General features: G+C 41.3%; 1 protein-coding gene across 2 annotated transcripts; it reads left to right on the top strand.

The window, feature by feature from the left end:
* Positions 1 to 26,904, top strand: LOC110520430 (motile sperm domain-containing protein 2). 2 transcript variants are annotated; one of them, XM_021597741.3, is made up of 15 exons: positions 1 to 169; positions 271 to 334; positions 1,938 to 2,090; positions 2,862 to 2,948; positions 3,604 to 3,758; positions 6,215 to 6,275; positions 7,062 to 7,100; positions 7,316 to 7,440; positions 8,185 to 8,355; positions 14,120 to 14,241; positions 17,065 to 17,158; positions 17,279 to 17,375; positions 18,178 to 18,307; positions 20,459 to 20,561; positions 20,809 to 26,904. In XM_021597741.3, the coding sequence occupies exons 1-15, from the start codon at positions 137 to 139 to the stop codon at positions 20,950 to 20,952; spliced, it is 1,578 nt and encodes a 525-aa protein (XP_021453416.3). In that variant the 5' UTR covers positions 1 to 136; the 3' UTR covers positions 20,953 to 26,904. The 2 variants fall into 2 exon arrangements, with proteins under 2 accessions (XP_021453416.3, XP_090086328.1); XM_090230202.1 differs by lacking the exons at positions 14,120 to 14,241; positions 17,065 to 17,158; positions 17,279 to 17,375; ... (1 more) ...; positions 20,459 to 20,561; positions 20,809 to 26,904 and adding an exon at positions 11,913 to 13,334 and having other exon boundaries at positions 12 to 169.
* The last annotated feature ends 275 nt before the right edge of the window (positions 26,905 to 27,179 follow it).

A 27,179-nucleotide genomic window follows, 5' to 3' on the forward strand; every position in this document is an offset into this window, starting at 1 on the left:
TTTTTTAGGTATCACTTTGATGATCTAGCCAAGAGCTAAAATGGCAATACAAGGGCAACAGTTTCATACGCTAGAACTGATTTATTCCTCAACTTCAATGTACCCATTCTAGCCAGAACAGCAGAGTCACTTGAACATGGCGGAAGTTGGGAAGTTTGAACCAGAGCAGGTAGCTTACCATTTCATTTTTCTTGCAATAATACGTATATTTTGCCAGGCAATTTGTAATGCATTCATTACACATGGCTAACTAATCTTTCTGTACAACAGGACATTGAGAAGAAGATTGAGGAGACGAGACAGAAGTTCAACAATGAGTATGTCCAAGGACAAGGTAAATTCATGCTAACAGGCTAACTAACGTTAGTTAGGTAACAACATGTATTTTTACAACAAGACCCCCATAATCTAGCTAATTAACATTCGCTCCTGTAACAGCTAGCTAGCTGTTAGCTAAAAGCCAGATATCATGGGCTGTTCGATTGCATTCCATCCATCTAGCTATTTTACTTAGCTAGCGCAACACATTATCATCAGCTGCTTTACCAGTCAGTTGTTTGACAGATTGTTCTGATACATTAATTAATGGATGAGTAATGACTATTAGTTTGGCTACTGGCAGTGACATGACATATGTCTGTATTAACACCATAATTATGATCTAAACTCGTTTTTTTGTAATAGAAAAAACACTTTTATTGAGTAACCTACTTGAGGTGTGTTCTTTAATAAAGCCATACAATATCACATCAAATTTTATTTGTCACATGCGCAGAATACAACAGGTGTAGTAGACCTTACAGTGAAATGCTTACCCCCCCCCCAAAAAAAGGTATGAGATAAGAATAACAAATAATTAAAGAGCAGCAGTAAATAACAATACCGGGGCTATATACAGGGGGTACCGGTACAGAGTCAATGTTAATGTGGGGCACTTATAACAGAGAGTAGCAGCAGTGTTCCAGAGGGGGGGCGGGGCATGCAAATAGTCTGGGTAGTCATTTGATTAGCTGTTCAGGAGTCTTATGGCTTGGGGATAGAAGCTATTTAGGAGCCTCTTGTACCTATACTTGGTGCTCCGGTATCGCTTGCCGTGCGGTAGCAGAGAGAACAGTCTATGACTAGGGTGGATGGAGTATTTGACCATTTTTAGGGCCTTCCTCTGACACCGCCAGGTATAAAGGTCCTGAATGGCAGGAAGCTTGGTCCCGGTGATGTACTGGGCCATACTCACTACCCTCTGTAGTGCCTTGTGGTCGGAGGCCGAGCAGTTTCCATACCAGGCAGTGATGCAACCCGTCAGGATGCTCTCGATGGTGCAGCCGTAAAACATTTTGAGGATCTGAGGACCCATGCCAAATCTTTTCAGTGTCATGAGGAGGAATAGGTTTTGTTGTGTCCTCTTCACGACTGTCTTGGTGTGCTTGGACCATGTTAGTTTGTTGGTGATGTGGACGTCAGGGAACTTGAAGCTCTCGACCTGCTCCACTACAGCCCCGTCGATAAGAAGGGGAGGGGGGCATGCTCGGTCCTCTTTTTCCTGTAGTCCACAATCATCTCCTTTGTTTAGATCACGTTGAGGGAGAGGTTGTTGTCCTGGCACCTATAGGCTGTCTCATCATTGTCGGTATGCCTTTCAGTTCCCTGTTAGGCATTGTTGAGAGACCAATCCATCTTTCAAAGAACACTTGTTTCCTAAACAATCTTTATATTGGTAGATACATTTCAGCATTTTAGTAAATGAGGTAGCTGAAGGCAGCCTTGTTTTAGTATAGGAAGCTAAGTGCTGTCTTCACTCTATGGTTGGGTCTTGTCATAAAAGGTTATAAGCAACATACTCATAGTTGCTGTAGGTGTTATGGTTGTAGGTCAGACGTTGGAGTAGGAATTCAGTTTCATGTCAAGTGATTTAAGTTTTTTACTGTTCTCCCTCACAGAATCTGACAAATATGACTCCAGAGATGTGGACAGGCTACAAAAGGATGATGCTCTGGTGGAGGCATACCTGACATGGCGACTATTCTCTGTGGACGATGCCCTGAAGATGATTGATGACAGTTTTATGTGGAGGAAAGAATTTAGTTTGAATGGTGAGCGGTCTGGGCACATATTTAACCTCTAGTAAAACTGCACTGCACGTGCACTTGTTTTCAGAGAATGAAGAAGGTGTAAGTGTCGGTCATCAATTAATCACTCTTGAAGTGATTCATCTCGATCTGAGAAGCCTGTGGCTGTATTTGTACCCTACAACATGTGACTTTGGCCTTGCTTAGGGTTGGGTGTAGAAAACAGGAACAGCACACATTCTCATTCCCTGCTAAACTAGTATCTTAACTGTATTTAAATACAGGCAAGTTATACAGTGCAGTTTTATTTGGGCCTATAAGTATCACCACACTGTGGGATGGTTCGGTTCATCAGTAGCTGTCTTTGTGTGTCAATGTGTTATAGATTCTTGACCTTCTCTCAGATAAAGGCTTATTGTGTGCTGTGGTAATATTTCCATCTGTTCCGCATGGAGACAATCCTCTCTATTTTTCTTACGTTTCACTTTTAAATTGCTACATTTTACTCATACAAATACAGGGTTTTCTAGCCAGACAACATTCAGTTTGTTAAATCGGTGTCATGCAGAAATTAGATTTACAAACGTTATCTCTTCCAATTGCCTAACTTCTGATATTGACAATGCCTTATTGTCACTTGTTGACAAGATTTGTCGGTCTTGTATGGTGGCAAGGAGTTAGGAATTACTTTGGTTTTTATGATAATTATTTTGGCCAATAATTGTTCTTGTTATAAAACATTATTATTGATTGCTGTTTTATATTGTTGGCTGATAATGTTTTGTCTTGTTTCAGACCTCACTGAGAGCAGCATTCCAAAGTGGATGTTTGAGACGGGGGCTGTCTTCCTCCACGGCTACGACAAGGAAGGCAACAAGCTCTGTATGTTGATTAATGATGCTCATACTGCACCATATGTATAATTAGATTTCTCTCTAATAATTACTCACAGACACTATTATTACCCCTTACAAAAGGTTACCAAAAATTGTAAGCTATTGCTTTGTAATATGTTTAACACATAAAGTACCAGTCAAAAGTTTGGACACACCTACTCATTCCAGGTTTTATTTTTAATTTTTTGCTATTTTCTACATTGTAGAATAATAGTGAAGACATCACCACTATGAAATAACACATACGGGAATCATGTAGGAACCAAAAAGGTGTTAAACAAATTAAAATATATTTTATATTTTAGTTTCTTCAAAGTAGGCACCCTTTGCCTTGAGGACAGCTTTGCACACTCTTGGCATTCTCTCAACCAGCTTCACTTGGAATGCTTTTCCAACAGTATTGAAGGAGATCCCACATATGCTGAGCACTTGTTGGCTGCTTTTCCTTCACTGTTCAGTCCAACTCATCCCAAACCATCTCAATTGGGCTGAGGTCAGGTGATTGTGGAGGCCAGGTCATCTGATGTAGAAAATAGTAAATAATATTATTTATTTTACTTGAATGAGTAGGTGTGCCCAAACTTTTGACTGGTACTGTATGTTGAGGTTATTGAATGCAATAATTTTGTCTGTGTTCTCAGTCTGGTTCAAAGTCAAGCTACATACCAAGGATGCAAAGACCAGCATGGACAAGAAGAAGTATGTGGCCTTCTGGCTGGAGCGCTATGCTAAGAGAGAGCCAGGGATGCCACTCACTGTTGTGTTTGACATGGCCGATTCAGGGATCAGCAATATCGTAAGTGAACACTTACCTTTTTGATTAAGATTGTAGTCTTTTCTTGTATTTGTCACCTTCCCTTATTATTTTAAAATGTAACCTTGATTTAGCTAGGCAAGTCAGTTAAGAACAAATTCTTATTTACAATGACAGCCTACTGGGGGGAAGGGGGTTAACTGCCTTATTCAGAGGCAGAACAACAGATTTTTACCTTGTCAGCTTGGGGATTCGATCCAGCAACTTTTCAGTTACTGGCCCAATGCTCTAACCATTAGGCTATTTGATAGTGTTTGAAGAATCAAACCAGGGCTACAGCTCTGATTTATACCAATGTCGCTGTTGATCCACTCTACATAGATTTAAGGAGGGCTTTATTGATCAATTTCTGTCCTCATAATTAAACATGTTTTCCCCATTTTCAAAAAGAAGTAGCCTGTCTGTTTGTGTGTGGTTATGAGTGTCATTGAAGTCCTGTTGAACTTTCTAATTTTGCTTTCTGTTTGAGCTTGGGACTTTGAGGGATTGATGCTCTTCAATGGTTTAACACATTGAAAGTGACCTTTAAATTAGTTTGGTCATTCCAAGTCGACTGACTGCCTAATTCATAGACTGACTTTGTCTCGATCGGAGTTTCCCAGCAGGCACTCTCCTTTATGTCAGCCAGCTCGCTTCACTGGCCAAACTCTCTCTTGGAGAAATGCCCTAATTAAATACACACAAGCCAGAGAGAGAATAAATAACTTCACAAAACCCTAATATGAAATTAGTGTGTTAGTAGATCAGTTTGGGAAGCAACCTTAATGAAGTTTGCTGAAATAGGCACTGTGTGGGCTGGAACAGGCCTGGCTAGTGTTATCTCTAACTTTCTTAGTGAGTCTAGTGCAGTGGTTCCCAACAAGTGATACTAGGACCCCTGGCAGTACTTGGCCTATCCACAGGGAGTACTTGAGAAATCTCATGAGACCATAGGGCTACTGGTAAAATGCACATGAGAGGGTAAATCAGGGGTACTCTGGGCAGACCAACATTCAGTAGGTGGGACAGTAACCGAAAAAGGTTGGGAACCATTGATCTGGTGCAGTGTTTCCCAACCCTGGTCCTCAAGTGCCCCCAACAGTACACATTTTTATTGTAACCCTGGACAAGCACACCTGTGTACTGTTTGGGGTACTCGAGGACCAGAGTTGGGAAACATTGGTCTAGTGCATGGCAATGAGTCTCTGTAGGGCATAGGATGTAGCCAGGCTGATAGGCTCCTCTTCCTAAGGGTCTGACTAGAATATTGATAGTTCTGTTGTCTGATGATAATATGGCCATTATGGTAATGAAAACATGTGGTACCTTTGACTGAGCAGGGGTCTACAGTGTGACCACTATACTTGAATATGTGCCTAAATATGTTGTGAGGCCTGGAATTTTAATTTAGGACAACCAGTGCACATAGAAAAATTAAGGATTCTAGCTTTAATATCTCAAACATTTTTCGCTGTGCTCTTACATTTCTTTGTGTGCGTATGCATTTTTCTACTTAGGTGCCCACATGCTCCTTGTGAAAAAGGTCAGCGTAGAGCCCTGCTCAGTAAATTCTCATGGAGGAGGCATTTCATGGTTAGCTGTAATCCATTAAACTGACTGTGAAATGTTTTAGATACTGTTGGTCTTGTGGGATTGTATAAAATCCCACCTCTGTCTTTGTTTGAGGCCTCAGGACAGATAGTATTGGGTTGTTTACAGGGCTTCCAACACTCTGTCCTGCCCTCTGGAGCATGTTTATTTTTTACCCGTGCACTACACAGCTGATTCAAATAATCAAAGCTTGATGATGAGACGGTTATTTGAATCACCTGTGTAGTGTTCGTGCGAAAACCAAAATGTGCACCCAGAGGGGGCCCCAGGACCGAGTTTGGGAAACCCTGGTTTAGAGAACACTTTCGCACAGACAAAAAGGAAACATTTGAGTTTCAAAGCTGTCTGTAGTTCTCAGCCAAGGCTTGATACTGTATGTAGAGCAAGTTTATTCAACCTTCTATGAAGATCAAGGTTACGCAATCATAAAGTAAACAACCAGACTGTGCAACGTTTCAGCAAATACTGTGAATGGATTACAGTTAATAATCAAATTTGAGCAAAGTAAGAGTAAAAGTAGTTGTGGTGTTGCATGGGGTGCAGTGTGCACTGCACACACACTACTTTTGTATCACACATTTTTCCCAGAAATATATTTAATATGATTGAGTTGAGGGAAGGTGTTTGAAAGTATTGACTACAGCTTTGTTCAGCTTTGTGACAAAGTTGAAATGGTTATGAATTGGGTCATTGCACAGCTAGCTTGAGGCAGTAAATATCTCCGGCTGAGCAAACGGGTTCCCTATTGAAAGGCCATAAAACGTCTTTGCTAGTCAAAGCCTGCTTTGAGGCTGTATATAGTACTGTACTTTCTGAGTCCTAATTATATTCTCTTTCATTTTTTTCAGGACATGGATTTTGTGAAGTATGTAATTAATTGCTTCAAAGTGTATTATCCAAAGTTTCTATGTAAGTATATCAAATTTGAAACAATATGGAGTTCATTCACAGGTTGATTGATAAACGTTGTATGACACATATATGTAATTGTTCCTATTATTGACCCACATCCTGTTTAAAATGGATTTTATTAAATGTATTATAAGAAACAAAAGTACATGGAATGCCGTCATATGATTCTGTGTTAGGGCCAATGCTACATTAGTACACCGAGCTTTGGGAACACCTTCCTAATATTGAGTTGCAACAACTCCCCTTTTACCCTCAGAACAGCCTCATTTTGTCCGGGCATGGACTCTACAAGGTGTCGAAAGCGTTCTACAGGGATGCTGGCCCATGTTGACTCCAATGCTTCCTACTGTTGTGTGAAGTTTGCTGGATGTTCTTTGGGTGGTGGACCATTCTTGATACACTCGGGAAACTGTTGGGTGTGGAGAAACCCAGAATATCCCGTTCAAAGGAACTTAAATATTTTGTTCACCCTCTGAATGGCACACATACACAAGAGTGGCTTACCAAGGAAAACTTCCGAAAGGACTAATTCGAAGTAAAAACGAGTTGGCACACATACACAATCCATATCTCAATTGTCTCAAGGCGTAAAAGTGCTTCTTTAACCTGTCTCCTCCCCTTCATCTACATTGATTGAAGAGGATTTAACAAGTGACATCAATAAGGGATGATAGCTTTCACCTGGATTCACCTGGTCAGTCTATGTCATGGAAAGAGCAGGTGTTTTTAATGTTTTGTACACTCAGTGTATTTCACCCCTCAGTCATGGTCTTGTCATTTCAGCCAAAATGATCATTGTCGACATGCCATGGATCTTGAATGGTGAGTCATGTAGTTATTGAAACGATTTGCAATAGAAACGGAATCATCGTAATTTGGACATCGTAGTTCAAATCAAAGTTTATTCATTGCGTACACAGATTTGCAGGTGCAGCGAAATGCTTATGTTTCTACCTCCAACAGTGCAGTAATATCTAGCAATGCAATAACCAAAAACAACAAATGACAAGTTGGTACATGTGTTTTTGTTTTTTTAGCTGCATGGAAGATTGTGAGGACATGGTTGGGTCCAGAAGCCATCAGCAAGCTCAAGTTTGCATCTAAAAATGAGATCCAAACATTTATTGGCCCTGAATACCTGCCTCCTCACATGGGTGGAACGGTATGTACCCGCAGTATTCAACTCACTGAAGATGGCAATGACGCCATCTATCTACCTGGCTACATATATTTTCATCTTACTATCATCTGATAAATTCCCTTTTCAAATGTCAACATTTGACAGGTTTTGCCTCTATTTCTTCCCTCACTTGTCATGAGAAAATGTGACTAACCTGTGATTAGTCAATATTTATATTTATTTACTGTTGACTTAACCCAATGAGTCCCACTTAACACCGGTCCGTTTTGGACTTCTAACCCCTTTTAAACATCGTGTTGGATTAATCTATTTCTTCTGCAGACTAATGGTTGGTACCTACGGCTGTGTGATTAACGGGCTGAGCTAGAGCGGTTTTTGTGAGAAGGACGGATCCCGAAAGGGGATTTTTAAATCTTTAGAGTCCAATTTGTCAGTGACAACTTCACACAGTTGTCACTGATGAACTGGATATTCATTTCCCAGTGAGGAAACAATATCTGTACCGAAAGCATTCATATAAATACATTTTTTATGAGGTTTTTGTTTCGGCGGACCTTATTTATTTAATTGACGTTCATGAATGCAACTGTTTATGTCAACTTGTTTTGTGTTCTACTTGTAGCCCTGGTTCTCCTGAAAAGAAAATGGTAAAACACTTCATTGTGAGACAGAATATAAGGGCCGGACTTGCAGATAAGTGAAAAGCTGATTTTTGCTGGGGTCTCGGCGCTGATAGTATTAACCCTATCGCTGACTTCATTCCAGGATCCCTTCAGATACAGCTATCCTCCCCTTCCTGACGATGACTTCCAAACGCCAGTATGTGAGAACGGACCAATCGTCAGCGAGGACGACAACGAGAGCAAGGACTTCGAATCAGACAGCAAGGAGTTAGAGTCGAGCTTCAGCTCCGAGGTCGCCATCGGGCCCAAAAAGGTACAAAACCTTTTGTTTAACAAACTTTTTGTTTGTTTATTTCTGGAACTCCTCCCTCTGAATGTAGGTACAGTAAGGAAGACAGTAACGCATAGAAGTGCATTAAATATTCACGCTGGGGCTGCATATGAACTCATACTCCGCCTTGAATAGCCTACTACTTATCCACTTAATTGTCAGAAGTAGTACATGAGTCTGTTGCCATGTTTCTAATGTAGCCTACTGTTAAAACTGATGATGGCTGCTGCTATTACTCATTAACAGTAGAGTCAATACAGTTAGTATCTGCAGTGTGCTGATTACTGACGATTTAACCCTGCATTGGGCTCTCTACGAAACAGCAGAGACCTTTTCTCTTCGTCATTAGCCTTAATTAACATTAAACACACCCCGTTCTCACTTGTCAGTCAAATAAGACATTAGAGGTTCAGTCAAGTCCCTCCTCACTTTGATGTGCCGTTTTCCTCCCAGACCCTTTCATTTCTCAACGTTTAGTGTGAGATTACAGCATGTAATCGGGCTCCTCTATGGAGAGAGCTGTGAATTGTAGAGGCGGTAATGTCCTAATTTGGCAGCTGTTACGCTCTTCCTCATTGTCTCAGTCAAGGTGACTCCCCATGTCTCCAGATGCAGCTTAATCCTTCCTGTCCACTGACTGTACCCATATAACACATCACAGTCCCTTCTTCAGTCTCCCTCCTCTCATCTCCTGAGCACTTCTCTGGCTACTGAGAATGTGTCATGTCTGACTGCCGTCACAGAAGCTCTTCCTAGCTGTGCTAGAGACTGCTTTTCCCCCCGCATGCTTCGTTCAGCATACCTAACTTCACAGAAGTTTTTAAAGCACTTCCCAGAATACTTCATTTATTTTGTGTTGCCGCTAATGATTTTGGCTCAACCTTGTTGGAGGCTGGGTGATGAGAGTGAGACAGACGTTGGGGTGATGTGGTTTGTCACAGGCTGTTATTTGTGTGTGCGATGGTCTCAGATGGTTAGTTGGCAGCCCCACCGGCCCGGACGGCCCCCGTGCAGCCAGGCACCATCACAGAGACCCTGCAGCTCTTGGCTTTAACACACCTCCTCACAGACACCATCTAGCATTCTCTGCTGTCGTCAGGCTGCTGCACCCTAGCAACGGTCAGGGCTTCATTGTCAGCATATGCAGCACAAATTTATGTATCTCTCTCTGTCTTTCTCTTACTGTAGCTACGGGTCTTCATTTATTTATCCACAGTTGATATTTGGCCTCTTCTTTGTGACACAGAAAACAAACACATTGTAGTGAGTAGCTAATAGATCAATATCAGCCTGGAATGTAGGGTACACCCTATATATACATTTCTGTCATTTGAAGACTAGCCTGTATGAGTAGACCTACCTGTTTCAATAAATATTATTCAGTGTAATGTGAACTGGATGGGAGTGAAGTGATTTTGTTAATGTGGCCTCGGTGTCGCTGCGCTGGGTGTTGCTGGGTGTCGGTGTCGCTACGCTGGGTGTCGCTACGCTGGGTGTCGCTGCGCTGTGTGTTGTCTCTACCGTGACAGACTCGAGGGAGGGGTGTGTGTGACTGCGCTGTGTCGAGGCAAACTCCTGCGCCCTTAAGCCTTCTGGGTAACCTGCACCACTGTCATAGCTCACAGGGGCTCTGTACACACACACACTGGTGTTTACACACACACACACACACACACAAACAAACTTGCGCTCCAGAGTTGCCCTGTCAGCTACACATCACAAAGCTGCTCACATGAGCCTTTTAAGCCTCTTCATTGTCAATGATGATAAATTGGCAAACCAGAATCTAAGCCTGATCAAGTTTGTGTGTGGTTTTGTGTTTCGACCTTTGTGCAATTTAGTGGATGAATGTATGTTAATGGGTCCATCAATACAAGTGAGCAATGTTCCCTCTAAAATTTTTTCAGCACTATGCAAATTTCAGGTCTTCTGAACGAAAACCTTAACATTGTGAAAGTTCTGTGCAACTTCCAGCACGCGATTACTGTGAACACTGAGACTGTACCCGCTTACAGTTTCAGACAGTGGTCAAGTAGCCTACTTTGGTTTGATCTTATTGTAGGCCTATCAGTGGCCTACCATAAAAAACAATGGCGAAAAATGCATCCCATAAAATGTTTAATGGAATTAGCTGTTATATCATTCGACCTACAGTAGCAGCCAATGTGTGGTGTTCAATGTAGGCCAACATTAATGAGACTTTTGGAAAAAAACATCTAGGTCTTGACATTAAACAGTTCATCCACTTGTCCTTCAGACAAGGAGGCGGCTGAAAATGTGTTGTTTGATGCCAGAAGCCACTTTACAAAATACAATATCTGTATATTCCCCATACCATTATTCCAGAGAATCAGACAATTTATACTACGCACTGCCTGTGGGCTACTTAAGACCGTCTCAAAATACAACACTGTCCCTTTAAGACAAAAAAAAGCTAAAAAAACTAGCTAGCAAAGAATATGAACAAATGTGCACACGTGGCTACATGCAACTGTCTTTTATTTAAATATTTAAGAACAAATTCTTATTTACAATAACAGCCTTGCTTTGATAAAAAAATACATGAAAAATGCATCTATTCAAGATTGCTCATACTGTAGCCTATACACAGTCCAGTTCAAAGTGAATGGCACAGATCCATATATGGCAATGGCTATTTGCATATAGGCCTACTGCAGCTCTGATTGGTTATGGCACACCTGTCTGTGTAGAGTACGGGCCTGAGTCATGCCTGTCAATGCAATATAGAATCCTACTCCAATGCTTTCTGCCTACAAGAAATTATCTTTCACACTTCATTTTGCATACTAAGTCTAATGGATAATATTGCATTGACTCGATCATGTTTCTCACAGTAGAGTGAAACATGATAGTGTTAACTAAAGGGGAAAACTCAAGGAAGGTGAGTGAAGTTCAATCTCGTGCTTCTCTGCGTGGGGGAATATTTATTCTGCTTGGTAGTCTGAGGGGAGCTACGCGCACGCGTGCAGCTTAAAGGGATCGTTGCCTGTGAGCAGAATGTAGTCTTTGGTGCCTCTGATTTAACCAGTCCCTAATGATCTACCTAGGCTATAGGCTAATCTCTTGGCTTGCTGGCTTTAAAGGCATACTTCGGGATTTTGACAATGAGGCCCTTTATCTACTTCCCCGGAGTCAGATGAACTTGTGAATACCATTTTTATGTCTCTGTGTCCAGTATGAAAGAAGTTAGAGGTAGTTTTTCAAGTTAGGATTGGCTTACGACACTACCTCTAAATTCCTTCATACTGGACACAGAGACATAAAAATGTTATCCACAAGTTCATCTGACTCTGGGGAAGTCCCGAAGTATCTCGTTAAGGTCCTAACACCAATCATGATACCCATTGTTTACAGCTTGTCTGTCTGCACACATTCCACTGTCATGATCATGTTCTGCTGCTCCTATCTCTACATAAAGCCAGTCTCAGTACTGAATGAATACCTGTGGCTCTCAACAGTGTGTTGATACAGTAGCTTCCCAGATCAGCTAATTTCCTTTCTCTCTGTTTTGACTCAAGGGCTGGTTTTGGTAAGGCATTGTATGATCTCTGCCTCACCAGCAACACTGATTCCTGGAGAGTTCTGCATTCTGAAAGGGCAGTCTGAGGGTTTTACTCATGTACCAGCCCCGCCATCGAGTCACCATCATGAACACGTTCAGCCTTTCATTGAATCCAAAATGGACCTTGACCAAACATTTAAAATATGACCCCCACAATGTGTTGCACTTATCACAATGTCATGATTTTGAAGAGATTCATAGCCAATCAAGTAGGCTATGAGATACATAACTCACAATAGTCTATCAGATAATAAGAAGGAACGTTTGCCCCCTTGATTCCTGTTCCTGTGACCAGCATTATAACATGGTGATATTTTATCCAACTTCAGTATTTTACCTAACTTAATATAACGTTAGGGAAATAATGTTTTGTAGAGAAAGTAAAGCATGTGTGCCAAGTGTATACGTAACATGCCTTATCGAATTGTACTGATCTTTTAACCCAAAATTATACTTTATTTTATCATTACTGTTGTATTAATATCAACTGTACTGTAATGATGTACTAATGTACTAATGTTTATAATACTAAGAAAAGAGTATTCTACTAACACCAGCTTGAAATCCTTTATTTTTACCACACTCAATGTTAGCACATTTGCACTGACACTGAAGTAATACAATGTATATTCAACTACCTTATGCCATATTATAACTGTAATTGAAAGCACTTCCTCTGTGTATCGATGCCTCTCTTTAACGAGAGAGTACTTATTTAAAAATAATCTGTGTTGTGCCTTATTGTCAATACTCTCCAGATGATCAGACTGTCACTCCATGGTCTGTTGGGGAAGCTGCCTACAAATCATATTATCAAAACAAGTATTTCATACGGTCTACATTTCTTAGACATTTTTGGATCTATGGATTTCTAAATTGTATCTCCTGCCTAGATCAGCCTTATTCATTCCAGTTTGTGTATTTGTTATTGTTGTGATTTTCACATTTTAGCTAGTAGGTTTGGACTGTTTCAGTGTGTTGATATTACATGTTAAGACCTTTTCATTAATGTTAGTTCATGCATAATTTGTAGTTCTAGTGCCAAAGATTATTGTAAATATCTCAATACTGAGTATTTTGATCCTGGTTTTGACTAACCAGAATGATACACTGAAAGTGTTGTTTTACTAATGTTTAATTAAAAATAAAATGTGTTATGAGTTTTACTTTTATGTACCGTAGTTATTTTATACAGTGTATATAATCAATAGAAATGCTGTATTTTGTATTTATTCAATCAACCAAGCAGTCTATTGAAGTCAATTATGGTCATGTATCTTTCAACAGCAGCTAATGAATTCCCATTCTCCCCATATCTTACTCAGTACTGTATTGCACTTGATTTGAACACTGAATAAAAATAAACATTTCAGAAGCAGCTCAAAGTCTCTTGATGTCTTTATTGTGTCATCTGTGTGTGGTGTGTGTCGCAGCAGCCTGCTGAAGGGGGAGTGTGTGTGTGTGTGTGTGTGCATGTTGCTTATCACAGCAGAAAACACACTCCATCTGACTCATTAGTGCTTGTACGTGCATCATAGGCAGACCCCAGTCACCTCTCTATCAGCTCTCCTATCTTTTCACATCCTCTCCTGCTGTACTCCCCATCTCCCATCTGCCTCACACAAGCTGTGGGACTGGCCTTGGTCAATATGGTATGGAAACCAAATGATGCTCGTCCCACCACAACTTCATCTGTCCTTCCCCAAATTTCTGCTAACATTGCACAAACCATGTGTATATCAGCTGTTCTGTAGTCTTGTGACATTGTGTAAATGGATGTATGAGGGAGTCTGTTGCATTTGGGTGAAAGTTTACAGTTGAAGTGAAAGAGCTTACTTTTGTGTTCTCTCTGTGTTCTCACAGGATGTGAGTGTGTTCCTGTTGCCTCACTGTACTGTGAGCAAGGGTCAGGGATTGTTATGGGGATTGATGTATTGATTGTGAAATTAAGTGTCATACAAAAGCTCCCTATTTTTAATATGTTTCATCCCATCATTTGAAATGGACTATAGTTAGGCGTTTAATAGTTTTATTTAGAAATTAATAAAGATATGTTAATCATTTGTATCTTTAGAACACCTCTCCAAACAAAGCACCTTAGAATCATTTGATCAGTGTGTTGATGAACATTGTCTCACGAAGCCACTGTTGTCCTTGTTTCAGGTGTATTTCTCAGAGGAGCGCCTGAGCAGTCTGAAACTGGACGACAACGACAAAGGAGACAGCCGGCCGAAGGGAGCCAGGAAGCCACTGACCACATTCAAGGCCCCTCTGCTACACGTCAGGTATTCAAGCCAACTTTCTCAGATCTCCCTCTCTTAGCCATCTCTTCCTGAATATCAAATAAATCCCTAGCCCCTAAACGGTAGATACACATGTATCTCTGAAAGGATCAAATAGGTGTAGTTCTTTCACCTTGCCTTCTGGGTGGAATTTTCAACGTATTATTTATCCAGTAGTTGCAGATGTACAAGGGTTTCTAGGAAGTCGGAAGAGACTAGGGTTTGATATGGAATTCAGCATATCTCTCAGCTGCACTCGAGGCTTAAAGAATAGTCGACTGGTAGCACAGTGACACGGCTATAGCCAATCCATGTCCACATGTTGGATTTGAAGGTGTTGTAGAGCTTAGAGTGAATGTATTGTTGACACTCAAGCCCAGAGCCAGATATCGATACATTTGTATCTGGATGGATAGATTAATCTTGTAGTATCTTAACAGAAATAAAGGATGTCTGCGATTGAATGGAAATCAGTTGGTGCAGTTAATTTGCAGTAATAATCAATGGAATTAATTGATCACACCGATGATTACTCCCCATATTAACCATGGAACAGCCTGTAGTACCATCATTCAAATTGGATGGCCCAATGGATGTTGCAGTAGTGATCAAGCGACACTTTTGTTCAAAACAAAACAATCTTCACCCTGATGTTGATTATAGACCGGCATTCTTCACCCTGAGGTTTATTATGCTGCCATGGGTTCCCAAGCGGGAACTACACCCCCTCCCCGTTCATCTGAAACGGTGGCGCAGGGAATGCAAAAATATTCTTTGAAATATTTAACCTCCACACATTAACAAGTCCAATACCTCAAATGAAAGATAAACACCTTGTTCATCTACCCAGCGTGTCAGATTTTTTAAATGTTTTACTGCGAAAACACAGCACATATTTATGTTAGACCACCACCGAAACAAAGACAAGAGGCAGCCATTTTGTCCCAGAAAATATCAAATGATAAAAGCAGGATTAAAAAATAAGTGTACCCCACTTTGGGTACTTCTCCTTCTCGCTAAATATTGTACATTTTTATTGCTAGCAAGAAACTAAGTGATACAGGCATTAAACGGTTCCTCTTCCCTTAACGTAACCTGACCTGATCTCGACCCCCTTCATCACTAGTCCATGGCTCTCTCCCCTTATCAATGCTGCCACATGATCGTTTTCCCTACACTCAGTACATTCCAAGCTTAATTGCACACACACCATATACCTTCCTCCTACAGATAACCATTAACTTCTGGTGTAGACCCTCTATATTTCAATAGGATACCTGATAATTAACCCTATCCCAAGTTAAGGAGTTAGAACCCAGAATCCATCAAGGTACAGTACTTGAGAGCTGCCTCCATTGATGGGTATTCCGATGTTAAATTAGATCATTCCTATGTTCCTAAGTCCTTTCCGTCCAGTTCAGTTTATGGAGAGCAGACTCTTTGATGTGAGATTTTTCACAGCTACGGGCTATGTATTAGAGTGATAAAAAATATTTATTTGAGCCTTAAATGCAATTATGTCTCTGAGCTGTGTTAGCCCTGATTCCAGTGAGTCCACGAGGAAGGCAGAACCAGAGCTGGAAGGGCGGAAGAGGGGATGCTTTGATCTTCAGAATGTGTTTGTCAAAAGGTTTCCTGAAGTCTAGAGAGTCATTCCGGGCTCAGGGGAGCGCTGGGGTCCTCACAACGCTTTACTGGGGCAAAGAACAAAACAATCTGTTGTTTAGAGCTCTGTACAGCTAGACTTTTTATATACACTACACAGGAATTTTTAGCATGTTGGCCATTTCACTGAGTTGTCATTAGGTACTGAAGCATGCCAGCAGCAGTAAACAGCGCAGTGTGGAGAAGTGTTCACTGAGGTTGAATTATCCATTTTACACAATTATCCCTTAAACATGAGCCTCGTGAGGCAGTTGGGGGGGGTGGGGGGTGGTCTGTTAGGGGCTGGGATGGGGTGCGCTGAGTGTTGGAGAGCGAATTAGAGCGTCTCGTGGCTACTTTCTCAGGCCATGGATTTTTCCTCGGCTCCTCCAGATTTCACAGCTTTGATGCAAGATCACAGATATTTTCACCCTAGACTTGGGTAATAATGTGGTTTAATTCTCCATTTTCCTCACAAATGGGTTCAGCTACGCCTGCTAGGCTTGAGCCTGCCTTCTTCCCAGGGGCCTGACAGACAGCTCCATATAGGTCAGGAGGAGCACAGCACATCAGAGACTGAGGGTTTGGCCCCAGGGAACATACAGTTAGTCGGGGGCTATTTCTCTGGAATGAACCTCCTTGGAAAATATTATAAAGAACAAATAAAGAACATATTGACATCAATTGAGTCGGATAAATGGCAACTACACATGGTATCGATGTAGTGTACAAGGCTTTTTGTTTATTTAAAGCAAAAAAAAACACTCAAGCACAGATGGACATAATCTGCCATGTCTTAGCTAGAATATTGAGCTAGATGGTGATCCAGCAGCTGTTTAGTAAATGTGTAACAATGGAAGCTAACAGAATCTACAAGTCCCTGGGTAATCATACTGCAATCACTCTCAGGAAGCAACATCTAAGCTCACAAAGCTTTGCCAAACAGATCGATTAAGCTAAGATATCACGAAGAGGAACAACAAAGCACGCTGTAAAGCAAGACTTGTAACAGATGTATTGGCTTGTTTTGAACACCAGCTAGCCATTGTGGCTGATGCCTTCATAAAGAAAAATACATTTGTTTGTTAAGTCACAAATTCAATCGTAGCCGGCCGCCTTGTCTTCATGCAGCCTGTGCTGTTTCTCCTCTAAAATGTAATGTCTTTTCTCTCTTACTTCCAGTCCAGCAGAGGAGCTGAGCTTTGGGTCCAAAGAGTCAGACAGGAAGTGTCTTATCATCCTCGATAATGTGTCCAAGAATCAAGTGGCCTTCAAGGTATGTGCATGCCGTTGTGTGTGCAAGCGTGACACTCTGTGCTTGTGTGTGCCCCTGTGTGTGTATGTGTGTGAAAATAAACAAATCTCCAAGCTGACTTGACGGTGTCTCCCTCCACAGGTACGAACCACAGCACCTGAGAAGTACAGAGTGAAGCCCAGCAACAGCTGCTGTAATTCGGGCGCTTCTGTGGATATAGTGGTGTCCTTACATGGAGGTAGAGTACTGCACTTATCTCTCGCTCTCTCTCTCTCTTTCTCCCCACCCACTCCTCTTATCTACTTCCTTCGGATGTTTCCAGATGCACCAGAAGAAACTTCAGAATAATCAAAAGGTCCAGTCTCAGTCTAATAACTTTGGAAAGTGCTGACAGAGTACAGCTTTCTTTTGCCTGACATACATATTTTAAGAGTGATAAAATAATAATCTCTTATCTTCCCCTAAGCTGAGCCTTTCAGAAATCTACCGGCGGGTAAATAAACTTTATTGAGCCAGTCTCAGTACTCTGTGGAAGGCTGAAACCCCTAAGGTCAATGTTTTCCTCTTGATCACTTGAGACCAACATTGAGTAGGGATGCAGGGACTTGGCTGATAAGACGTTCAGAGGCCTTCAAGCATGGAAATGTCAGTCATGGCTTCTGATGTGCTAGATATGGTTTTTTTTTAATAATCAAATTCTGGAATTATTCCAAAGTTTGAGGGTTTCCTTCTCTCTCTGGGTTGAACTTAATTCAGTTTTCGGGAGCCACCGTCTATCGCCTATATCTTGTTCATTTGTTCGAGTTTAGTGGATAAGAACCCTCACTTTTTCTGTTCACAGCTGTGACAGAGTTAGCTCTTTCAGATCTATCTTCTGATTATTGGATTCTGACAGCAGCGGGGTTTAAACTATATACTTTGTACAGCTGATCCCATCCAAATGTAGGAATCTAGATACATAAACTGAACAATATACTGAGATAAAAAAAATAGTTCAATGAGTTCATGAGTTCAATGAGTTCATGGATGTGTTTGTGCAGGCTACCAGGCATCTCTGCAGGACCGCTTCCTAGTTATGGCTGCAGAGATGGAGCAGAACGCTGGTGCTGGATCACCAGAGCTCGCTCACTTCTGGAAGGACGTGCCCAAAACCAAGATCATGGAGCACAGGTACATCATCATCAATGCCTCCTCATGGATGGGAATATACACTGAGTGTACAAAACATTAAGAACACCTGCACTTTCCATGACATAGGCTGACCAGATGAATCCAGGTGAAAGCTATGGTCCCTTATTGATGTCCCCTGTTAAATCCACTTCAATCAGTGTAGACGAAGGGGAGGAGACAGATTAAAGAAGGATTTAAAGGCTTGAGACAATTGAGACATGGATTGTGTACGTGTGCCATTCAGAGGGTGAATGGGCAAGACAACATTTTTTAAGTGCCTTTGATATGATAGTAGGTGCCAGGCGTACCGGTTTGTGTCAAATATTGCAACACTGCTGGGGTTTTAAAGCTCAACTTTTTCCCGTCTGTATCAGGAATTGTCCACCACCTAAAGGACATCCAGCCAAGTTGGCACAACTGTGGGATGCTTTGGAGTCAACGTGTACAATCCATTCCCCAACGAATTGAGGCTGTTCTGAGGGCAAAAGGGGGTGGTGCAACTCAAATTAGGAAGGTGTTCCTAATGTTTGGTATACTGAGTGTATGTAAATGAGTAAAGCAATTCCTTTTGAGCCAAAGGGCAAGCAGTCATTAATATGCCACCATCAACATCTATAATGACCTCAAGATAACTTTGATTCACTAAACCCATCGTGGTCTTGCAGTGTACAGCACAGATTGCCTCAGCATGGCTGGGGTATGTCAGTGACCTAGCAGGCTGATTATCCCCTTTCCTCAGTCTTCCCTGATGTGACCAATGATGTATATAAACCCTGGATTGCTGACGCTATGTATTGGCCATTGAGAGGCTTTGAAGCCAGCGGTCGACCATATGGGCAATCCCTAGTATGAGCACTCTTCCATAGTAATTAATGGAGTTCTACAGTATTTCAAATGTTTCAAGGGCAAAATTACAGCTGCAATATGTAACTTTTGGGCGACCTGACCAAATTCACATATAAATATTTGTTATAGATCTGTCATTCTCATTGAAAGTAAGTCTAAGAAGTGGTAGATCAATTCTATGTGCGCTAAGTTTCCTTTTTGTATATTTTACTTCCAGTATCAAACAGCTGAAAATACTATATTTTTTGCTTTGGAAAGATATTTCACAGTGGTTTAGATGGTACAGTGATTCAATGTAAGGGCATGGGAAACATATGTTAACATTGTATAAGCAAGTGAAGTAGATAATAAACAAAAGTGAAATAAACAATAAAATGAACAGTAAACATTACACTCACAAAAGTTCCAAAAGAATAAAGACATTTCAAATGTCATGTGCAAATGGTTAAAGTATGAAAAGGGAAATAAATAAATATGAATATGGGAGGTATTTAGAGTGGTGTTTGTTCTTCACTGGTTGCCCTTTTCTTGTGGCAACAGGTCACAAATCTTGCTGCTGCGATGGCACACTGTGGTATCCCACCCAATAGATATGGGAGTTCAAAATTGGGTTTGTTTTCCAATTATTTGTGGATCTGTGTAATCTGAGGAAAGTATGTGTCTCTAATAGGGTCATACATTTGGCATGAGGTTAGGAAGTGCAGGTATTCTGCCACTGTGTACTCTCTGTTTTGGGCCAAATAACATTCTAGTTTGGTCAGTGTTTTTGTTGTTAATTAATTCCAATGTGTCAAGTAATTATCTTTTATTTTTTTCCCATGATTTGGTTGGGTCTAATTGTGTTGCTGTCCTGGAGCTGTCCTAGTAATTCTCTACACTATACTTGCTTGTTTTGTCACATAAACTGAAATTGTAGCGGGACAGTAACATTAGTACATTTTTAAATATTATTTGTATTTATTTTTATGTTTAGCTCACATAATATAATAAAAAATGATGCATTAAGGCAGGGGTGTCAGACTCATTTCACGGAGGGCCGAGTGCCTGCTGGTTTGGGGTTTTTCCGTTCAATTAAGACTTAGACACTCGGCCCTCTGTGGAATGAGTTTGACACGTCCATTAAGGTGTCTGTAATAGAATAAACGTGTCAAACTAATGTAGACATTTAATAAATGCTAAATCTTTTTTTATAATTGAGGAGGAGTACCAAGATGGCTGCGCAGTGGCTTCAATACAGCGCCCACGGTCAGTCATCCAGGGTTTATACACATCATTGGACGTGACTGTGTCCTGTCCTTCCTGTAGATTACGATGTCACATCCTGGAGAGCACTAAGCCCATCCTGACCTGTGGAAGTGACAGCCCAATTGAAGGAGGAGCCAATGGCCACCCGGACCTGCACACGACGGTGAGCTCTACACTCCTATTGGATGATGCTCCTCCACCCACAACAATACATTAACCTATAAAATATTAATCAATGTACAGTATTTGCTGTATTTTAACTTTGATTTAATTGGTTTATCTTCTTTTTTCCCTCCCTTTCTTTTTACACTATTACAAGCATTATACATTTTCATGGTGTCAAATTGATATGGGAAACTGAAAAGTGAATACATTAGTAAGATGAAGTTACCAAATGCTCTCCTCTGCAGCTGATGCGTGTGATGGTGTGTAACGCCCGGCTGGAGCAGAAGCTGGACAAGTATCTGTGGGTCCAGCAGGTTCTGATTGGTCTGGTGCTTGTTGTCATGATGTTCACCTTCCTGTGTCTCTACAACCTTCCTGGGACTTCCTGACCTGACAACATGGTCTACCTCCTCCTCCCATCTAACATAGAGACTACAGCAGCTGAAAGCTTAACCAACAGAGGGCTGGTGTTGGACTCAGTGATAATACGAGAGTAGGCTCTCTTCTCTACAAGAGCTGTCGTCATGGAGATGGAGGGCTGCTCTGTTCCGTAGCAGTGAACTTGTGGAGTTGCCCAGAGAGATTCCTCATAGTTTCCTGGGTGTTGTGAGAGGTACTGTACCTTAAGAGTCTCGACACTGTGAAATGGAATCAATAATGTATTTTTACTACTGATCATGGAATTATACAGTGCCTTCAGAAAGTATTCATACCCCTTGACTTATTCCACATGTTTTTGTGTTACATCCTAAATTCAAAATGGATTAAGACATACATCATTCTCACCCATCTACACACAATAGCCCATAATGGCAAAGTGAAAACATGGTTTTAGAATTTTTTGCACATTTATTGTAAATTAAATACAGCAATATATAATTTACGTAAGTATTCACACCCCTGAGTCAATGCATTAGATGCAGTCTTTCTGGGTAAGCCTCGAGCTTTCCATACCTGGATTTTGCAACATTTGCTCATTTATTATTTTAAATATCCTTTAAGCAATGTCAACTTGGTTGTTGATCATTGCTAGACAACCATTTTCAGTTCTTGACATACATTTTGAAGTAGATTTAAGTAATTACTGGAACAACTCAGGAACCTTCACTGTCTTCTTGGTAAGCAACTCCAGTGTAGATATGGCCTTTTGTTTTAGGTTATTTTCCTGCTGAAAGGTGAATTCATATCCCAGTGTCTGGTGGAAACCAGACTGAACCAAGATTTCTTCTAGGATATTACCTGTGGTTAGCTCTATTACGTTTATTTTTTATCCTGAAACTCCCCGGCCCTAACGATTACAAGCGTACCCGTAACATGAAGCAGTCACCACTATGCTTGAAAATATAGAGAGTGGTACTCAGTAATGTGTTGTATTGGATTTGCCCCAAACCAAACACTTTGTATTCAGGACAAAAAGTTAATTGCTTTACCACATTCTTTTCAGTATTACTTTAGTGCCTTGTTGCAAACAAGATGCATGTTTTGGAATATTTTTTATTTTGTACAGGCTTCCTTCTTTTCACTCTGTCAATTAGGTTAGTATTGTGGGGTAACTACAATATGGTTGATCCATCCTCAGTTTTATCCAATCACAGCCATTGAACTCTGTAACTGTTTTAAAGTCGCTATTGGCGTCATGGTGAAATTCCTGAGCGGTTTCCTTCCTCTCCGGCAACTGAGTTAAGAACGCCTGTATCAAAGTGCAATTAATAACTATAACACCATGCTCAAAGGGATATTAAAAAATATCTGCTTTTTATGTTTTCGGTGCCTTTCTTTGCGAGGCATTGGTAAACCTTCTTGGTCTTTGTGGTGGAATCTGTGTTGGAAATTCACTGCTTGACTGATGGACCTTACAATTTTTTGTATGTGTGGGGTACAGAGAAGAGGTCATCATACAAACATAATGTTAAACACTATTATTGCACACAGAGTTTTTCACCTTTATTTAACCAGGTAGGCTAGTTGAGAACAAGTTCTCATTTGCAACTGCGACCTGGTCAAGATAAAGCATAGCAATTCGACAACAACACAGAGTTACACATGGAATAAACAAAACATAGTCAATAATACAGTAGAACAAAAGAAAACAAAAAGTCTATATACAGTGAGTGCAAATGAGGTAAGATAAGGGAGTTAAGGCAATAAATAGGCCATGGTGAAGTAATTACAATATAGCAATTAAACACTGGAATGGTAGATGTACAGAAAATGAATGTGCAAGTAGAGATGCTGGGGTGCAAAGGAGCAAGATAAATAAATAAATACTGTATGGGGATGAGGTCGGTAGATAGATGGGCTGTTTACAGATGGGCTATGTACAGGTGCAGTGATCTGTGAGCTGCTCTGACAGCTGGTGCTTAAAGCTAGTGAGGGAGATATGAGTCTCCAGCTTCAGAGATTTTTGCAGTTCGTTCCAGTCATTGGCAGCAGAGAACTGGAAGGAAAGATGACCAAAGGAGGAATTGGCTTTGGGGGTGACCAGTGAGCTATACCTGCTGGAGCGCGTGCCTCGAGTGGGTGCTGCTATGGTGACCAGTGAGCTGAGATAAGGTGGGGCTTTACCTAGCAGAGCCTTGTAGATAACCTGTAGCCAGTGGGTTTGGCGACGAGTATGAAGCGAGGGCCAACCAACAAAAGCGTACAGGTCGCAATGGTGGGTAGTGTATGGGACTTTGGTGACAAAACGGATGGCACTGTGATAGACTGCATCCAGTTTGTTGAGTAGAGTGTTGGAGGCTATTTTATGGATGACATCACCGAAGTCGAGGATCGGTAGGATGGTCAGTTTTACGAGGGTATGTTTGGCAGCATGAGTGAAGGATGCTTTGTTGCGAAATAGGAAGCCAATTCTAGATTTAATTTTGGATTGGAGATGCTTAATGTGAGTCTGGAAGGAGTTTACAGTCTAACCTAGGTATTTGTAGCTGTTTGTAGTTCTAAGTCAGAGCCGTCCAGAGTAGTGATGTTGGACGGGCGAGCAGGTGCGGGCAGTGATCGGTTGAATAGCATGCATTTAGTTCTCCCTGCGTTTAAGAGCAGTTGGAGGCCACGGAACAAGAGTTGTTTGGCATTGAAGCTCGTCTGGAGGTTAGTTAACACAGTGTCCAAAGAGGGGCCAGAAGTATACAGAATGGTGTCATCTGCATAGTGGTGTACCAGAGAATCACCAGCAGCAAGAGCAACATCATTGATGTATACAGAGAAGAGAGTCGGCCTGAGGATTGAACCCTGTGGCATCTCCATAGAGGCTGCCAGAGGTCCGGACAACAGGCCCTCCGATTTGACACACTGAACTCTATCAGAGAAGTAGTTGGTAAACCAGGCGAGGCAATCATTTGAGAAACCAAGGATGTCGACTATTCCAATAACAATGTGGTGATTGACAGAGTCGAAAGCCTTGGCCAGGTCAATGAATACAGCTGCACAGTAATGTCTCTTATCGATGGCGGTTATGATGTCTTTTAGGACCTTGAGCGTGGCTGAGGCACCCATGATCAGCTCTGAAAGCAGATTGCATAGCGGAGAAGGTAGGGTGGGATTCGAAATGGTCGGTAATCTGTTTGTTAACTTGGATTTCGAAGACCTTAGAAAGACAGGGTAGGATAGATATAGGTCTGTAGCAGTTTGGGTCTAGAGTGTCACCCCCTTTGAAGAGGGGTTTTACCGCGGCAGCTTTCCAATCTTTGGGAATCTCAGACGATACGAAAGAGAGGTTGAACAGGCTAGTAATAGGGGTTGCAACAATTTCTGCAGATAATTTTAGAAAAAGAGGGTCAAGATTGTCTAGCCTGGCTGATTTTTAGGGGTCCAGATTTTGCAGCTCTTTCAGAACATCAGCTATCTGGATTTGGGTAAAGGAGAAATGGTGGGGCCTTTGGCGGGTTGCTGTGGAGGGTGCCTGGCAGTTGACCGGGGTAGGGGTAGCCAGGTGGAAAGCATGGCCAGCCATAGAGAAATGCTTATTGAAATTCTCGATTATAGTGGATTTATCGGTGGTGACAGTGTTTCCTAGCCTCAGAGCAGTGTGCAGCTGGGAGGAGGTGCTCTTATTCTCCATGGACTTTACAGTGTCCCAGAACTTTTTGGAGTTAGTAATAGAGGATGCAAATTCATGTTTGAAAAAGCTAGCCTTAGCTTTCCTAACTGCCTGTATATATTTGTTCCTACCTTCCCTGAAAAGTTGCATATCACGGGGGCTATTCGATGCTAATGCAGAACGCCACAGGATGTTTTTGTGCTGGTCAAGGGGCAGACAGGTCTGGAGTGAACCAAGGACTATATATATTCCTAGTTCTACATTTTTTGAATGGGGCATGCTTATTTAAGATGGTGATGAAGGCACTTTTAAAGAATAACCAGGCATCATCTACTGACGGGATGAGGTCAATGTCATTCCAGGATACCCCGGCCAGGTCAATTAGAAAGGCCTGCTCGCTGAAGTGTTTTAGGGAGCGTTTGACAATGATGAGGGGTGGTCGTTTGGTCGCAGACCCATTACGGATGTAGGCAATGAGGCAGTGATCGCTGAGATCTTGATTGAAAACAGCAGAGGTTTATTTGGAGGGCGAGCTAGTTAGGATGACATCTATGAGGGTGCCAGTGTTTACAGATTTAGAGTTGTAACTGGTAGGTTCATTGATCATTTGTGTGAGATTGAGGGCATCAAGCTTGGATAGTAGAAGGAGGTCTATAGCAAGCGGCAACAGTGAGAGACTTGTTTCTGGAAAGGTGAATTTTTAGAAGTAGAAGCGCTAATTGTTTGGGTACAGACTTGGATAGTAATACAGAACTCTGCAGGCTATCTTTGCAGTAGATTGCAACACCGCCCCCTTTAGCAGTTCTATCTTGGTGGAAAATGTTATAGTTAGCGATGGAGATTTCAATGTTTTTGGTGGTTTTCCTAAGCCAGGATTCAGACACGGCTAAGACATCCGGGTTGGCAGAGTGTGCTAAAGCAGTGAGTAAAACAAACTTAGGCTTCTAATGTTAACATGCATGAAACAAAGGCTTTTACAGTTACAGAAGTCAACAAATGAGAGCAACTGGGGAGTGGGAGTGGAGCTAGGTTTGCCATACAAAGTGGTTGAATACTTATTGATTCAAGATTTTTCATCTTTACATTTTTTATTAATTTGTAAAAACATAATTCCACTTTGTCATAATGGGTTATTGTGTGTAGGCCAGTGATAAAATTCATGAAATGTATTTTTTTTAATTAATGTTGTAATACAACATTTGGATAAAGTCAAGGGGTGTGAATACTTTCTGCAGGTATTGTATATGAGGTCTATTTATGTCAATATGTAACATGACGTAGAAGATTTAGTTGTTAATTTTTCTGATATTTCATTTGAAATATATGAACATATCATGTTTAAGAATAAACTTTAACAAATTTGTTTTTGTTTGTTTAAACAAATAGCATTTTCCTTTTGTTGAACATGACTGTTGTATTGATGGGTTGTATCTGAAAATGGCTTATAAAAATAGTGTTTCTTAATGTTTCTTAATGTGTTCAGTGCAATGGTAGAATATTATGAGGGGGTCATGTAGAGTTATACCAAATCTTTGAAAGCCAGTGTGTGCTGGCATGAACAAGGCACCACCAACATGAGCATGAGCACAGCTCTATCCTGATACAGTAGATAACCATTTCACTCCTGAAGCAGGCCTGAAACCTCTTTTGTCTCTTAACCCTTATTTTACATTAACAGTCTCACTGTGTCCATGAAGCAGCCCCACCCCCCCTCTTCAATAAAAGCCTCATCGGTGCAGTGGTGCCTAATTGAAAACAACAGCATGCATGACCTCTCCTCACTTACCCCTGGAGAGCCCAGGAAGATCTCTGTCTGTGCTATCTCCCTCTATTTGTTTTAATTACCCTATGCTGGCAACCTAAAAATACCAAGCAATTACTGTTGAGGATGAGGAGATGGCAGAACTCACTCACGGGGCTCAGTGGGAAGGCTGGGTATCTATAACAAGATCCAGTGCAGAGCAATCAACCACAGAGCCAATGCACCACTTATAATAACACGCTGACTTACACCAAGGCTAGTTTGTTCTGCTGTTGGTGTCTGATTTGCCTTTTGTCCCCTCAAAACGATGTGCTGTCTGGTGGTTATATGTTTGATCTTCATTGAACTCAAATCAAATCCAATTTTATTTGTCACATGCGCCGAATACAACAGGTGTAGTAGACCTTACCGTGAAATGCTTACTTACAACCCCTTCACCAACAATGCAGATTTAAGAAAAAAAAGAGTGAAGTAAATATTTACTAAATACATTTGTGTAAAAAAAAAAAATTACAAGAAAATAAAAACGAGGCTATATTATTTAACTTTTTTTGTATCTTTATTCAACTAGGCAAGTCAGTTAAGATCAAATTCTTATTTACAATGACGGCCTACCCTGGCCAAACCCTAAGCCGGACGACGCTAGGTCAATTGTGCGCCACCTTATGGGACTCCCAATCACGACCGGTTGTGATACAGCCTAGAATCTAACCAGGGTCTGTAGTGACGCCTCTAGCACTGAGATGCAGTGCCTTACACCCCTGCGCCACTCGGGAGCCCGAATGCCAAGTGGGTACCGATACCAAGTCAATGTG

This window comes from Oncorhynchus mykiss, chromosome 3, assembly GCF_057628025.1.
Source record: "Oncorhynchus mykiss isolate SJ-2025 chromosome 3, ASM5762802v1, whole genome shotgun sequence".
Lineage (NCBI taxonomy): Eukaryota > Metazoa > Chordata > Actinopteri > Salmoniformes > Salmonidae > Oncorhynchus > Oncorhynchus mykiss.